General features: G+C 33.0%; 1 protein-coding gene across 8 annotated transcripts in view; it reads right to left on the minus strand.

The window, feature by feature from the left end:
* egg (SET domain bifurcated histone lysine methyltransferase eggless) overlaps positions 1-18,177 on the minus strand; it is a 318,317-nt gene that overhangs the window by 197,231 nt on the left and 102,909 nt on the right. Inside the window, exon 1 of one of the 8 annotated variants that reach the window (XM_085820927.1) lies at positions 9,531-9,597. The exons of 6 other annotated variants lie outside the window; for them this stretch is intronic. Coding sequence is in view for 1 of the 2 variants with exons in the window: in XM_085820921.1 (XP_085677047.1) it covers positions 3,645-3,787 (143 nt within the window). In the remaining variant the exon portion in view is untranslated. Of the gene's footprint in view, positions 1-3,644; positions 3,918-9,530; positions 9,598-18,177 lie in introns of those variants that run through there. One more of the 8 variants, XM_085820921.1, reaches the window with a different exon arrangement.

Genomic DNA, 18,177 nt, shown 5'->3' on the forward strand with positions numbered 1-18,177 from the left:
CATATTCCAAAGATTAGCCAATTCCTCTTATCAAAAGAAATGATGAATGCTCAGTTGTCTTAAACCACTGAATTCTGGCAATTATTTTCCGAGTTCCGAAGACAGAACGATTTTTATTTCTAACAGAGCGACAAAGGCGTCAATGGAGTTACAAAATATTTCTGTTGCTTTATACTTGACGGGGGGGGGAGGATTAAGTTTCGTAGACTTTAAAACGTCATTACGTAACATATCACAGAAAAATAATAAATTGACTCCAAAGAAGCAAGAGACATCATTTATAAAAAATCTGATGTGTACACCACATGACTTCCTTGTACAGAATATTAAATTATACGCATTTTTTCTTGCATTTCTTTTAAACTTATTGGATTTAATTAAATTACTTCGCCGACAGCGCATAAACCACAATAGAATAAATGCATTCTTTAAAATTCACTCTAGTGTTTGTTTACCATAGCGACACTCTGGCGCTACATTCACTTAACAGTATTATATTTCGTTCATATTATAACTCATAATGCACAAAATTTATATCATTTAAAGAATAGAATTATCTAATCGTTGCCACATGTTCTATTCAAATACTATAATAAAGCTAGAATGATGTATAAAAGAAATTAAGTAAACAAAAAAGAAACAGTTTTTCACAGACGATTGAGTATTTCTCATTCAGTTAATTCATTTCTCACTTCGCGAGAAGGCAAATATACATAAAAACTCAATATATGTATATTAAAAATTACGAAGTAAATCTTAAACACTTATTTCCTCGAAAAAATTCCAGAAAAGATTTAGCATGATTTAATTGGGAATAATAAATGAAGGCGTTACCTTTGTTGTTGCGAAGCTAAGTTTCTCTAGATTGGCAACAAATCCACTAGTCTGCTGTTTCAAATGTAAACAATGAATGGCCGCCATAAAAAAAAGGCTTAGCGGCACTTAAATAACTTTAAAATTGTTGATAATTCTAAAAATATTGCATACAGATTTACTAAAGGCATAAAATCCTTAACCGGAATATAAAAACAACATATTTCAATCATTTTTAAAGCAAAAAATGAACAATTTACAAACATATAAGAGTAAAGAAACTGAGATCACTGAGCCGGGTAACAGAGTGGATATATATATAAATATATTTATATACGTTTGGTGCGGCCGATTGCAACCAAAATACGAGGTGCATATCTACATGTGATAGCAGTCCTATATACAAAATTTCAACGTTCTAAGGCTACTCGTTTTTGAGTTACGCGAGATACGTACATACGTTCGTTAGACGGCACGAAAAATTCTCTTCAGAATTAATTTTAAAACAGTTTTATAATTTTTTTGGGGGGGGGGAGGAAACGAGTCTTTTATTCTGTCCTTACGTACAGATATCACGCAAAAACATCGTTAAATTGCATTCGATAGCGGTCAAAATGGATATTTGCGTTGAAATATGCTGCGTAAACTTTTCGCGATTACAATACTTCCATTTTACTTCGTACAAGGAAGTAAAAATAATAATTATCAAGTATTTTCAGTAACAAACTGTACCAGCAGATAGATCATTTGAAGCAAAAACACTTTTTAAAAGCGGAAGAGAAAACAACTTAGTTTTTTTTTTTTTTTTTTTTTTTTCTCTTACTGCTTTAAAATTTATTAATTTATGACAAAATCATTTAAGCAGAATTTATAAGAAAATGCAAAAGGTATAATTAAAATTATAAAATCCCACAAAGTAATATCACAGATCAATAATTAACATTCGTAAATAATCATATTTCAATTTAAAAAGTTTATTAAAATTTTCATGAAAATAAAAATAATTGAAATAACCAATTATAGTGCCCACCAAAACCCACCATTGCCCATCCACAAAATACCCTGCAATAATAATTGCTTTAAAGTAAAAGTTCATCCTTCTAATTTCATTCATTCATTCATTATTAATTGTGCCGAGATATTGCATTTAAATGCAAAGTGTCCGGCTCATGACAATTATGCCCAAGGGGCGCATGACATACATATGTCTGGATCGGGTGACAGGAGGTATCAGAATTGGGAAAAAGGGGGGTGACTACAGGACGTCACAAGCTGAGAATCGAACATGAAGGCCAAAGACCAGGGTGACCACAGGACGTCACAAGCTGAGAATCGAACATGAAGGCCAAAGACCAGGAGAGGCAGCAAGATGTGAATTTCTGAGAAACAATTACTAAGAATTTACTTATTTAAATTAAGAACTGGTCTTTAAATAATTATTATTAGATTTACTCATTTTATTTAATATTGCAACACATATATACTACAGGATGTTCCATAGGTATGGAACCGATGAAAAGATTACAAAATCTCGGTGTTTGCCGTTACTTTCTTTGCAAATGCTAATGATACTTTTACTACACCAGAACTCTTTTATCATATCGATTGAAAGTGATTAATACCAGAGGTGAGGTCCTGCATGTAATAATAATAAGGGGATTCACGTGCCTAACACTTTCGAGATTCGGAGAAAAACAGGTAAAAGGGGAATGAAAATGTATATATACAAGCCTGCACTTCATCTCAAGATGTGAGATCTTTCTAAAAGTTCAAAGAGGTGGGACCCCTACTTCTGACACACTACTTCTCCACAGATTGGTATGCCTACATAAAACTCCGAAATCATATGTTCTTTATGCACTTTTAAAAAACGCAAAAAGGTCCAACCTATGATTCCAGATTATGGGCCATCTTGTATAAGAAATTTCTTTTAACTGCAACAACCACAAATGCGTCAAATGTTATGCACTTTTAAAAAACGCAAAAAGGTCCAACCTATGATTCCAGATTATGGGCCATCTTGTATAAGAAATTTCTTTTAACTGCAACAACCACAAATGCGTCAAATGTTATGCACTTTTAAAAAACGCAAAAAGGTCCAACCTATGATTCCAGATTATGGGCCACCTTGTATAAGAAATTTCTTTTAACTGCAACAACCACAAATGCGTCAAATGTTAATCTCAAATTTGATACTAATTGAATGAATGAATGAAATTTTGTCGAAATGAAATGAAGATTTTGTCGAAAAATATGTTGCCCACTTTATAGAAAGAAAAAAATGTGCAATGACTTATAGTATAGTATAATTACCAGTCGGTTGTTCACTTCATATGTGATGAGTTCGAATCCCGATGATTTACTTGCTAAGAACACTACCTCCGAATTTAAGCCGATTTTTTTTAATCCTTAACGTAAAAATAAATAAAAAATTTTAAAAGTATAATAAAAAAAACATACTTAGCTCAGACAGCTAAAGAATGTCCGACTAAAACTGCCACGTGGCAAAAACCAAGATGGCGTACAAGTTTATCAGTAAGAATTAAATGTTTTGCGCATAAACGGGTGGGGAGGTGTCCGACAGTAAGTAATGTCTAAAAACAGGAGTCGGGAAAATATCGTAACTCAATTTTACGTTTCTAAACAAAATTAATAAATTTATAAAATTTTGGCAGTTTTTGTAGAGATATAGCAAGTAGCTGCCCAGGAAAGATAATGTAATTAATGTGGAAATCAATAAAAAATTTAACTAACAATTTAAATCTACAAGAAATAAGAAATATATAATACAAATACAGGAACTGGAATAATCAGAATATAAAAACCTATACCTTTTCATATGCGTTGTAGCCAGCACCGAACTCAACACATACAGTCTGATGTCGCCAAATGACGCCGACAGCAGACGAACAACTCGAGTAAGACTCACGGCAAAATATTTTATTACAATGTTCTCACTACATGCAATCTTCATAAAAATTATAAAAATCTTTAATTAATAAGCATGATCAAAATATTTATAGATTCATTCACCGTTTATTGTATTACAAATACGTAATCTGTAATACAATCGGAACATTGAACTTCAGCGAGTTTCAGCATTGCACAATAAAAGAACCACAAAAACAGCCAACAAACCAGCCAAGCAAGATAAGAGTCACGTGAGCTGTACTACCTCTACCTCGAGATGCAAGTGATTGCGCTTGCGCCGATCTATGTCACTTCCTAGAATACTGAATAGCGCAGTTTAGTGTAATCCAGTCGGGAAACGCGAAGGTGATCCCTTGGTTCGCTTACCGCGTTTAACTGAAAAATGCGATGTATTGTAAAATTCATAATGAAAGAATACACGAACAACTGCAATATTGATTCAATATTTGTCAATATATATATAAAATATGTCAATGTATATGAAAAAAAAATGAAAGTCCTTCACTTGTACAAAACTATAATAACTGCAAAATACAACGGCGTTCCATTTCCATCTTAAAAGTCCGATTTGACGTAGTGCACAGAATTTGTTTATTCCTGTAAAAATTAATTTAGAATATAAATACTGAAAAGTGCATGCGTATTCTAAAGAAGCATCTCCCTTCATTTTCAAGGAAAGTATGTTAATTAAGCTTTTAAATGGTGTGCAGGCGGAGAAACAGAAATTTTTTTTAAAGACTTGTAATCAGAAGGAAGCTTCAAGCAAAGTCTGAAAAAATCGTCATCAGCAGCAATGTCCAGTAAAACTATTAATAGCTCCAAAAGTTGGTATTAAGGAAATTTAAACAATAAACAGATTAATAAAAATAGATTACTGTTTAGATAACATTCACATAGCAACTGAAATAATTTATTTCAAAGTTCTCACGTTTAGTTCTGAAAACGATGAAACCGGTTTTAAAAGACATCTATGCTGTGAAACCTACCTGAATTCTGTAAAATTGCAAACTAATTCACAACAAAAATATTATTGCATTACAGTATAAACATTAAGGGACTGCAATTTTAAATGTATAGAGGTTGAATGCTCCTTTGGAGTACATTAAATTTATTATACCATTAAAAATGTACCACCTCAACTGAAAATGAATTAAGTTTTGTGAGAGCATGTCAGATAATTTTTTACTGAAAGTTAGATTCTCATTTATAAAACGATAAATGGAATAATTACTGAGAATAAAATTTGGAAAACCAAATGCATGTGCTACAAACCGAACAGATTTTAGGTTTTTCATAAAGCAATTTCACTGATTAATTAAAATTTAATTGGCATAGTAACTTTACAATAAAATGTACAAACCAAATATTTATTCTTTAATCATTATTTCATTTATTATCTAATGAAATGAAACTTCCTCCCTGATGCATAAAGTCTCGTTAATTAAACTAATTAAATCTTAAATATGGAAAAGGGAAAACCACTATAAGCCATTTGCTTTCTTAAATTATCCTAAACATGCAATGAGGCCAAAGAAATTTGCCCTGTGCTTTTCAGTTTCCGAATCTTTAAAACATCAGATTGAATATTTCTTTAATTAACTAATAATATATTCATTTATGCTAACTTCTGCTTACATAATCAAGACAGATGATTTTTTGCCTTGGTGTAAGCAAATATACCAGTTAATAAAGTATAACTAAAATGTCAACTTCAGAGTCAACATTCGAAAATTTAGGACTAAACGCAAATAAAAATTATTACCATATTGTTGTGAAATCAATAACTCAACTAAACTTAAAATTGCATCGCAATTATTTGTCTAAAGTAAAATTTTAATACGATGTTTAAGAAAGGTGTATTTGAAACAGACTGAACATCAATCAGAGACAAAACACTTAGCTGTTTGCTTTTAAGTATCATCGACCAGATTTAAATTTTGATACTGATACATAGGGATGCGATAATAAGTATTTGACTTGATTTTAAGCCGACTTGGCTATCCGGTTACCTGAAGTGAAATTAGTTTTAGTCAAATTCTGTGTAAATAATGTTGAATTTAATGAACAATAATTTTTCAATAAATTGAATGTTTGAGATGTCAGTTTAATGCTTCTAAACAGCCACAGAAAGGGTTGGATTTCCTAGAAAAGATTGTTCAGAATAATTTTTTTAGTTTTAATCGAGCACTAGCGATAATTCAATTACATCATGTTATGAAAATCCCCATTAATTTTAATCATAAAACAAATTTGAACTACATGCTTAAATGTTTTTAATTTAATGGGCTTAAAATTGCTTAAATATTATTGGAATTCATATGTAACAAATTCAATGCCATGAAAATGTAATGAAGTTCTTAGCTTCAAAGGGCCACTGGTTATTAACTGAGAACTAATTAATTAATGAGTTAATATTTTACAAGGGTTTTTCGAAGAAATCACCAAGGAAATACAATCATCAAAATTTCTAATTTAAGAAGTTCCCTCCACTGCAATTAAGCTAACTCAGAATCAGTCATATAAGTGCTGTCCATTATGTGGTGTTGGAAGTATGAAAAATATACTGAAAAATAAATAAATAAGCTATTCTTATTTATTGAGAGTTAATAGAGAGAGTAGCTTATATATTCTTATTTATTGAGAGTTAATAGAGAGAGTAGCTTATATATTCTTATTTATTGAGAGTTAATAGAGAGAGTAGCTTATATATTCTTATTTATTGAGAGTTATATTCTTATTTATTGAGAGTTAAGCTACTCTCTCTTATTAACTCTCAATAAATAAGCTATTCACTATGAATTGTGTGTGTGTGATTATGGCAAAGCCTCGGGTGCTATCTGCCTAAGAGGAGGAATATGCCTTCGTGGAGGACTTTCTAAGGAAAACTGGCTCGTATACACGTTACACATGGGGAAAACCACAAAAACGCCCATGCAGCCAGCCCGCTCGCAGGATTCGAACCTCAGACCGAACTACCAGTGTTCCGCGACTTTACTGCTCGGCCGCTGGTGGGTCCAGTGACTGAATTGAATAACACTTTTCAGTAGCAACTATAACGAAGCTCTCGTGGAGACCTAGCTCTGTAAGAAAAGCATTCCTAAAAGTGATTAGTATTTCTGATAATATAAAGAAATACTGGCAATAAATTATTTTTTAAGGTAACCACTTATGGAAGTGGCTGACATCACCTGATATCATTGATAGTCACCCTAAATCTCATTAAAATCTTCATTTAAAATTGTAAAATACAGAAAAAAACTAAAACAACAAATACCGTAAAAACAATTTAAAAAAAAAACTTTTACGATTATAAACAGTTTCTGCGCAAAGACAAACAATTCAGTCAAAGGGCAGGAAGACAAATTTTTCGGTGCACAAAACTCACAGTTCTGGTCAAACAGGACAAAAAGACACTGAAGTTGATAAACCAAATAATTTAATTCATTATTCTACTAAGAGTTTCAAATGCAAACAAGTGGCGGTCTCATAACGCTTAGCGGCACTTAAAAGTTTTAAACTGTTGACAATCTACAACTATTGCATGCAGATTTACTAAAAACATAAAAACCTCAACCGGAACATAAGAACAACATAATTCGATCACTTTCAAAGCAAAAAATGCGCTATTTACCAAAATATAAGAATAAAAAAACTGAGCTTACCGAGCCAAGTGTATACATAACAGTATCTCAGTATTATTTCCTCGCAATTACAGACAAAATACTAATAAATTTAGAGCCAAATCCACAAAGGCTTGAAAGAAATCATATTTAAAACCAGTAAAATCCCCCAAATTCTTCAAAATGTAAAAAAACCCTCCATCAACTAAGTGCTTTTAAACCAGAAGAAATCCCGGAAACAATAGAAATATATAAATACATAAAACAGGAAGAGAAATACAATTAAAATCTGATTCAACATTATCAAGAGGAGATAGATCAGATTCAGATGAACCTATCTTCTCAGGAAAACCACAGACTTTCTGTTCATTCAAAATTAGCTGATGAGCCATCTTAAATTATTTATAATAGTTCATCCGAAAAACTCTCCGCGACGCAGCAGCCCTCCTTTCACATGAAACAAAGAAAAATTTAAATGAAATAAATTTAATGCTTAATAAAGGAAAAGTAAAATATATTTATTAATATTAAAATTCAAATTAAAAGCGTATTAATTTATAAAATATATTAAAAATTAACGGAGAACAAAAATTTTGAACTTAGTATAAAAAGAACAAAGAACAATAAATCAAAAGGAAAAAACAGACGCTAATGGTTCCCTATTTGGCGCTTTTGGTGATAGAAATTAGCGATGGAAAGTTTAAAATCTCCCAACAGGTGAATATATAGTAAAGAAATATTTACTTTTAGATATTGAAAGCATATTAATGCAAGAAAGGGAAGGAGGGGGAAGAAACAAATGTTAGAAAAAATAATATTTTCACGCTATGGGTTTATCATGACGACTTAGAACAGAGTAGGCCCTCTGTTAATAAAAATAAAGTCAAGAAAAAATGTAACAGTAACACACATTTATAAATTACACTATGAAACCTAAAACATCCTTCTTTATTCTTCTCTTATTTGACCTTTCAGATAAAAAATTCATTAGTTTAAAAAATTTTATAGGGCGTAGACCACTCCAGCTTTTTTAAATAGACTGTTAATGACGTTCATTCGGAATTTCATTCTCTTGTAAAATTTTAGTAAGAGGAAGAATTTTTTGTTCCTGTTCAAACTTTTTTAATTCGGGTAATCTGATTAAAAATTGTACTTGCATTAATTTTTTAGAGATGTTGGTATTCCAATTTACAAGTTTTATTTGTTGAAAACTTAATTCTCTTCTTTTATCAAAAAGACTTACTGCTTTAAGATTATAAATGCTAAGATCCTGATATTTCAATTAAGGTCCTGATAATATTAAGATCCTGATATTACCTATGCACATAAAATTAGCCCCCCCCCCCGCGATCTCTACAAACACCAGCTCTTACCAGGGAGAGCACGGTAAAAGCGTAAGTTGCGAAAAGATCCATCATTAACGACTCTCTTTAATAGAATACGGCAGTGGATCTGAAATTAAGAGTAACGAAAAAAAAATTTTTTTTTTGGTTCGAAAAGCTGCATAACAGGGGGTCTAAATATATCATAAAATACATATTCCTGAGAATGTAAGGTCGTTTATATGACCCAACCACCCAAAATGCGGTTGCGATCCTTAAGAGTTGGGGAACTACTAAAATACGGAAAAAACGCAAAGGGCTAGTTTAGCAATTAGCTTAACAGGGACAGCTTCTTCGATATCTTTTCTAGATAAAACTGGCTCCTACACACATCATAGATGGGGAGGGAAACCAAAACAACCAAGCAGTTGGTTTATTTGCCGGAATTCAAATCTAAGTCAAATTACCAATGTCTGATTTGTCAATGTAATGATACACACTCGCCCAATTTGTCAGCCTCTGTTTCATAATTTATACATTACCAGTTACACATTTTCTCTCCTGAAACGCTATCTCACTACATCTGAGAATAATTTATTGATTACGGGAAAGTAAAAATTTTGATTAAACATACGAAGTCTGCCTGAGAACGATATACCTTTACGAAGGAGAAAAACAGGTCATAGTTAACCGTTTTGCATAACTTCGAACCCTACGCAACCAGTCCGCTAACCGAGATTCGAACCTAATAGAAATCAGTGTCAGACGATCTTACTGGGTTCTCGTCGCCGAAAGGAAGAGGAAGAATAAAAAATTATGAAACAGTTACCAAATAGATGTTTACCAGTTAATGCAAAGCAACTTATAAAATGTTATACGCTGTCGTTACATTAATAATGCATCCAAAAAAGCATCAAATTTCCCGACTAAAGCGCGCCCAAAATCACACAGCAGTTCCCTGCTTCCAAAACGTTCTACGTGCAAAGGGAATACTGCCAATCAATTCTATGCGCATGCGTGAAAACAAGCCATTTCAAGTACGTTTCACTTCTGCTTTAGAATTCATCTTTCGCCCTTTTCAAGCGCATGCGCGAGAGCCACTCGTGTACCAATTTCTGGGAAAACACTTTCTCGGAGATAATGAAAGGACTAAAGGACGACCATTTTGGCTCGGTATTCAGTGCGTCGCGTACGGCGCGTTTGGAGTGCATGCATTTTCAACCACTGAACGAAAATTATCAATAATATAACGGTGTCAAGTGAAAGACTACTAATCGAGTAAACTCTGTTCACTTACATTATATGTTGGAACGAAAATTAATCATAGTTAGGATTTAGTAATACGCTTGAGTAATGTAATTGCGGAAAACGCGTCTTCATATGACACGTAACCTCCTCTCCTCGCCAATCATGAAGCGGCTGAAAGACGTTGAAACACTGGTAGTTTTTCCCCGATTTCGTTTCACGGCAGTGCAACCGGCTGGCTGCATAAGACTTCCTTTGTTATCTCCCGCGTATACCATTCCAAGTCATCTCCCCCCATTAGACAGACTATGATAGCTTTGGCCAAATTAAATGAAATAATCCAATCACGCTCCCGTAGATTATTTTAAATTCTAGGAATTTAAATTGCAGTTATGGCTTCCCATACATTTGTGCGCCCATTATATGAGTAAGTAAAATGGTTATAGTAAATTTTGCTGTCATACTGGATTGTTATCGAATTCTTTTATAAGCCAGTGCACAAACAGCTAAAGTGAGCAATCAGCGTTTTTGGAGATGTACTTATTATTTATGCACCGTAAAATATTTATCGGTAGCAATAAAAACAAAACTTTTATTAAGCAATAATACTAGAAACATGCTGCATTCCTTTATTGAAAGTCAAAGTAACTTAAAGCTTCTTAATCTATCCTACTAAAATAAATCCTTATTTAACACTTGCTTGGCCTAATAGACCTGTTGTATGCCAGCTGTAAAAACTGAAACGAGCTCCCAATGAGCTTTAGAGCATGATTAGCATACAATCAGACTTAATCTTTGAACAAGGAAATTAAAATTCCATGACTGCCTTTTCAATGGACGAAAATATATCAACTTCATCATAATCACCAAAAGCATATTGTCGCGTGCGTATGGGTTCGTAATAGATTGAATGCACAAGTCCGATAAAGGATTAATAAAATTTATCAACAAAACGCTAGAATTTTGCTCAGAGATATTCGTACAAGTGTTCACAATATCAGACAGTAATAATCAGCAGTTATCCATCAAACTACTAAAACGTTAAATAGAACGCAATCCACAGCGCAGAGAAAGCTAATCTGATCAACAATAACAACAGCAGCTAATTAAACAACTAAGCTGTGATGTCTCTCTCCGGGTTTTTAAAGCTTTCAATCGGTCCCGACTGATTTCTAGTAATTTCTTTGGTTCTCGAGATTTCTGGAAACCAACAAGAGGGTGGAATTACGGTTACAGCTAACACAGTAGTTAACTACATTTATCCAATTTCAAAACAAACTACCACGATATCTATATATTTAACGCTAAATGCACGTGCATTTATATTTTTGCTTTTTTGGCGTAGCTTTCTGTTCAAATTTATCACATGCTGCATTGCACGGGGAAATAAAACAGTTTTAATTATAATGCTACTAACATTAGCTATCTAAATACAAAATTCGTAACAATATTATACACATTGGCAGAATGCTGAAAAATATCACAAAGAAACTGACTGTATCTAAAAACAGAAAAACTATTCCTTTCATCACATGGGAAGACTAATACAGCATAAAGTCACCTTCTGATCTATCCGACTGCATTATACCTGCTTTAAACTGAGTTAAATTTCTGTTTGAGGATCTGTCCGAAAATTTTAACTCAACTCGAGATTTTAAAATATTTAATCTGAAAAAATTCGCTATGGAATACTCAATTTGCTACTAAGCAAGTGCCGTAAGGAGAATAAGCGCTAAAATGGGTTGCCGTTAAACGGCAATGGAATGGGATTGCTTCGAGCTCCTGAGTAACTTAGAAGATTCAGGCAGAAACTGGGTGAAGTTAAATTTCTGTAGAGCCAACTACAGCTATTCAGAGATGATGTTCAGTTTGAGCATAATTTGTCTGTGTATCTGTTAATGCCTTAGATTCATATGCTACTGGTAAATTATTTTGTAGTAAAACTGCTCCTAGTCCTTCTTGAGATCATCTACAGATAAAACTACTGGCATCTTTATATCATAATACTGTAAAACTGGTTTATTTACTAAGACATCTTTTAGTCTTCTAAATGCTTTTTCATGTGTTGCATTCCAGTTCCAGATAACTTGTTTTTTCAACAAATCTCTTAAACATGATGTCAATTCTGATACATTAGGTATAAATCTAGAAACATATGTAATCATTCCTAGGAAAGTATTGAATTCTTTCACATTTTTTGGTTGTTTTATATCTAAAATAGCCTTAATTTTGTCTTCATCTGGTTTTAAACCATCTTTAGAAAATATATGTCCTATATATTTCACTTCATTCAGCCCAAATTTACATTTATTTAAATTAAATTTAACATTCTTTTCTCTGGCTCTGTCCAACAACTTCTTTAATCTTAAATCATGTTCTTTTTTATCTTTACCCCAAACTAATAAGTCATCTATATATATTTGAACTCCTTCTAAATCACTAAAAATTTCAGAAAACCTTCTGTGGAAAACTTCTGGTAATGAACTCAGCCCATATGGCAACCTCAAAAAACAATATCTACCAAACGGAGTGTTCAATATAGTAAATTCACAACTTGAATCTGACAGTTTAATTTGCCAAAATGCTTTGTTTGCATCTAAAATACTAAAGACCTTTGCATTTGTCATTTGAGATGAAATGTCTTCAAAGGTTGGTATGTAATAATGTTCTCTCAGTATATTCTGGTTAAGGTGCTGAGGATCTAAACACACTCTTAAATTACCATCCTTTTTCCTTACTACCACTAATGAATTCACGAATTCTGTTGGTTGGTTAACTTTCTTTATAATACCATCTTTTTCCATTCTTGCTAATTCCTTTTTTAATGGATTTCATAAGCTAAGTGGAATTTTCCTACAGGGTTCTATTTTACCAACAGCTCCTGGTTTTAATTTAATATGATATGTATATCCAGTTAAATTCCCAGTTCTTTTAAACAAATCTTGATTTCCTTTTAAAGATTCTGGTAACTTTTCATTGGAATCAGGATTTACTGTACAAATCCTTTGTATTAGGTTTAATTTTTGCAATGTAGGTAAACCTAAAATAGCTGGAACAGTTTTATCACATGCTACGACTTGAAATTCTACTTCATCCTTGTCCCCTTTCGATGTTTCACATAATAATTTATATTTTTCGACTACATCAATTGTAGTACCATTGTAATTATTTAAAGTGACTTTTGATTTAGTCAAACATTTCTCTCTTAAATTTAATTGTTTAAATTTAGGCAATGGTAGCACATTACACTGAGCTCCAGTATCCAACTTAACAAATAAATATTTAGATAAGTTTACTTTTAGTTTTTCAAACCATTCTGTTTTATTTTTAGAAAATGGATTTGTATCTTCTACTGACCCTAAAATATATTCATTACCATTATTATGTAACTCATGCTCTAAATTATTCTGTACAACATTAACAATTTTATAAGTGCACATTTTAGAAAAGTGATTTTTCTTTTTACAGTACAAGCAAATCTTATTATAAGCAGGACAGTTGTATAACTTATGAAAAGTTCCACATTTTCTACATTGTTTTGAATTATTGTACTTATTTCCTTGATAGTTTGAAGAAGATTTAGTACTTTGTTGCTTTTGTTTTACATGATAGTCTTCCTTACAAGGCTGACTTTTTTCCTCTGAAGGTCGAAATTTGTTACGTTTGATCGCTTCTATTTTATTTTCTTCAGTTAATGTTTTCAGCTGAAGTTCTGCTAATTCAGAAGCTTTACACATTTTAATACATTTCTCCAATGTTAACTGATCTTTCCTTAATAATCTATCTTTGAGATTTTTATTTAGAATTCCACTTACTATTCTATCCCTTATTAAACCATCTTTTAATTCTCCAAATCCACAGTTGCTACTCAACTTCTTTAAATCGGTTAAGAAATCATCAAACGATTCACCTACATGGTGTGTTCGACAGAAAAGTATATGTCTATCAACATTTTCGTTTGCTTTCGGTATGCAAAAATTTTCGAAAGCTTCAATTACTTTGTCAATATCCTTCTTATCTTCTTCACTTAAATTAAAAGTATTAAATTTTTCAAGTGCTTCTTCACCAATAATATGCAATAAAATAGCTACTTTCATTTCAGGTGATTTAGTAATACCACCAGACGCTAACATATAAATTTGGAATTTTTGTTTCCATTTCTTCCAATTTTAGCTTAAATTTCCTTCGAAACTTAAGATTACTTGGTGGCTTTAATCCATCCATATTTAATTTAGGACTTTAAATTGTTTACATATACGTATTTTTAGCCACTTCCAATAAAAATAAACAACGCACTTACCAGCAATATAAGTTTCGATTTCACTGTAAACAACTTTCCATCATGTTTTTGTTTAGAATATCTTTACCCACGCTGCATGGTTCTTCAAAAAAGATTTTCTTTTTTAATCAACGACCGGCTGCGCCATGTGTTGTATTTTATATATATTGAGTATGTGCTCAGTGATGATTACAAGATGTACACAAACATCGTTTATTCTACATTGCTCATTTACTATTCTATATTACAGTTATGATTAAAGATAATAATAGATACAGTTACAGTTACATATATAACACACAATATATGCAAAATCCTTTTATTGCTTTGCTAAGATTTATAAAGTCTTTAACTTCATCATTAAAGAACTTGGAGCAGTGGATTCGTTGATTAGACTAGTAAGCTGGATTACGAAAAATCGTGCGAGGTCTCTTGAATGGCTCTTCAAATGTAGGATCACAATTTGCCAATTTAGCAGCATAAAAGTAATTTGATGTCATTACTTTCGTGAGAAAGCCGTGAGAACTTGTTAGAATAATCTTAACTATGCAGAAGGTCAAGATCGATACGAATGCGTAAGTTTCTTTCGAACCAAGGCGAGTTGGTGTTGGAACGGAGAATTTTGTTTTGCAAGATATTTTTTATTTTGTAGATTTTCTTCCTGCAGGTTTTAGGTGCTTTAGCCCAAACTGATTACCTACAGAGTGCGGCATCGTTCATAGTAGGATATTAAGAACACACCATAAGGCAGTAACTGTAATTTATTTATTACCTCTTATGTCAATTAATAATTAAAGGTATGCCATTTACTAATGTGTAAGTCATTATCCATTGCGTGGATTACATTTTGAATACGATGCCTGTCAAATGATGCCCCTTCTGCACAACACATTCATCTAGGCGGCGTTGGAAGCTTGCCATAACTCGGCGTAACGTATTCCCTGGGACATTGCCGACAGCAGTTCTGATGCGATCCTTCAATTCACAAATGGTAGTAAAACGTATTCGGAAAACTTCTTGCTTCAGGTGGCCCCAAAGGAAAAAGTCTGCACATGAAAGATCAGGTGAACGAGGCGGCCAGGAAATGTCACCAAAACGTGAGAGTTACACTACCTGGAAATGTCCCGTCGCAATGGTCCGTCCATCTGGAACTTTCCCATGACGTCCCAAATTTAAATGTTGCCGAAATAGACGCTGGGTAGCAATTACAGAGTAGTTATTCTTGAAATAAATTTCAACAGCAAAGCCACGATGCTGTGCACTCCACCGGTCCATATCACTGTCACACTCGAAATGGCAGCTCTAGTACACGAATGCGGCACAAGCTAGCGCGCATTCATGCACTACGTCATTGTACTACGCAAGTCAAATTACGCTATGAACGCTGCCGTACCCTGTATAAAATAACAATGAACGTATCAGGCAAACGTATAGAGTTTTCTATGGAGTTTAGATCTTTGTCCTATATGGTTGCATATGCCCATGTATGTGGCATTTGGTTTCTTTAATGCATATATGACATGTTCTTCAACGTTCAGCTGCGCATCCAAGACGATTCCTATAGAGAGCTCACTGTTGCGAGCAGTTGATTACCAATTTGCAAATTTGACTTGTTTATTTTTATAATATTGAACGAAGAGTATGACAACATTTTCCTGCACTGACTTTCCATGGTTTACACCAATCTGCTATCATATTAAATTCAAACTGTCAACTAAGAAATAATGCTTGTTCCAATCTTATACAGCTTTTTCCCGGCCTCCGAGAAATTTCCAGTACCTTCGATTTCTCGAAACTGCTGCAAGTCATAGACAATTACAGTTACATAGGGCCGAATACAGTTACATAGTGATAAGACCACTTAAAGGGCCGGAACCAAAATGTTGCCAAATGGTCGCAAAGTGTGATATTTTGCAATTTCTAATGAACCTAAACGATTAAATGAACAATTAAATGAACTTGAGTCTGTAACCTTATTTTTCAAATGAAGCTTTACTCTCTTGACGCCTTTCATACTACATGAGATATTAGAATTTTATACACGATTTCATTAAAATTATTTACATATATATAAAATTCGTAATACTGCCCCTTTCTCAAGTACTGCACGTCCCAGACACTCTGGATAGTAAGCTGTACTTACAACTCAGAAAAATCAAAAAAAAAAATTTAAATAAACAACACATAAAATACTAAATCAATAAAAACACACGAAATTACAAATTTATATAGAAATAGGACCATGGTATACTATTTACATTATACTACGGCCACAGTAAGGGGCTAGCCTGTCGTAATGTACGACTTAAGCCTTGGAATTTGATGACTTACGGATACGAATTACAACGTCGTTCAGCCTTTTTAGGACTGTATAAGGGGAACTGTAGTTTAGGAGAAAATTCTTTTCTTAGACTCGAACTCCATAACCACGCATTGTCACCTTCGCTCTCTCTCGTGCCTCCATATTCGAAACTCGGGTCCATTCTCTGGGGTCTTCAATTTCTCCGTCGAAAAGTAGACTCGCTTTTGTGCAAAACTGTGCATCACTTCAAAAACATGCCTGGAGATTCTGAATATACTCCTCAGGCGAGACATTCAGAAAGCGAACAAAAAACAGATAAAAAGGCAGACGAAGCTCACGACAGAAGAGCATCAGAGAACTTACTGATAAAATCTTACTCAACGATACATATAATTTAAATACGGAAGCGTCGAAGATTTCTTTAACGCTGGTTACATTTCTGTCTTTATTTTATTTTTTCAACATGTTTCTATATTGCTTGGTTAAAACCGTAGTCAATCACCTAAGCATCCGCTTTAGACGCTACCTCATTAAACCATTTTGTAATTGCAAATACTCTAAAACTTTTGCCTTTTCCAGGCTTCGTACTAATTGTACACAAAGATCCCGTAGCTGAGCAGGATGTCTCATCAAGTTTCAAAAGCAGTTTTTACCGCTCAGGATCATTTTTACACTTCCTGAAACGAAATGTTCTAGATTAAATTCGAATCACTCATAATCCAAAATGAGATGCATGGCCTGGAGGGTTTTACATAACTTTTAATTAAACTTAATATTTACATATATACAACATAGGCTAAAATGATTGAATCGAATATTAAGGCTCAAAAAGCAAATAACTGAAAAGTTCCATCAAAGAATCTAAATCGAATTCTATTGCGTAGTGCATCGAAATCTACCTTCAAGAAGAAGAATATTTTCCAAGTCACGTGCTCAGAAGGGGAAGGGTTAAGTAAGCCAATAGATGGACTCCTAACGCCATCTCTTGGCGATATCAAAGAATATTCCTTAACACACTCCCCATCTAAACTATGACATGCCTGGAGAGTTCTGAGTTAACTGAGTTCATCTAACTCAGTTATACATACAATCATGTACATAAATCACTATTCTTTAAAAATACAATAAATACTAATTAGTCAAACACTTCGATTCCAAAAAGGTTATACTCATCATGCATCAATTAATAAATATTATAACTAATAAATGAACTAAATTTTAAAAAGATGAACTTAACTAACGATATTCAATTTAATCATTAAGAGCTCAAGAGGATATAGATGTTAAACAGTACGTTTTAAAGTCCCATTAAAAGTTTTTAATTCGAATGATCGGACTTTACCATCACGTCCAGGAATAGTTTTTATGATTCTACCAAGTTTCCATCACAGTTTGCTTTTATTATCTCCTTCAACTAAAACAACATCTCCTACTTTTAGTTCTGGTTGAAGTTTCGGATTCTTCAAGAAATGGGCAGTTTCTAATAAATATTGTTGCTTCCATTTCCACCACAACTGTTTTAAACAGCAATTCTTGATAACGCTTTCTTTTTAAAAGCGTTTCTCTTGTCGTTTCGCTACCGATGATTCTAGCAAAAGTCAAAGGATACTTCAAATCAGTTTGTCCAATGTTTAGGAAGTGCATTGGAGTCAATGGTCGTGGCTC

This window comes from Stegodyphus dumicola, chromosome 7 (assembly GCF_044657685.1).
Source record: "Stegodyphus dumicola isolate Sdum_Otavi_A_Nest chromosome 7, ASM4465768v1".
Classification (NCBI taxonomy): Eukaryota; Metazoa; Arthropoda; class Arachnida; order Araneae; family Eresidae; genus Stegodyphus; species Stegodyphus dumicola.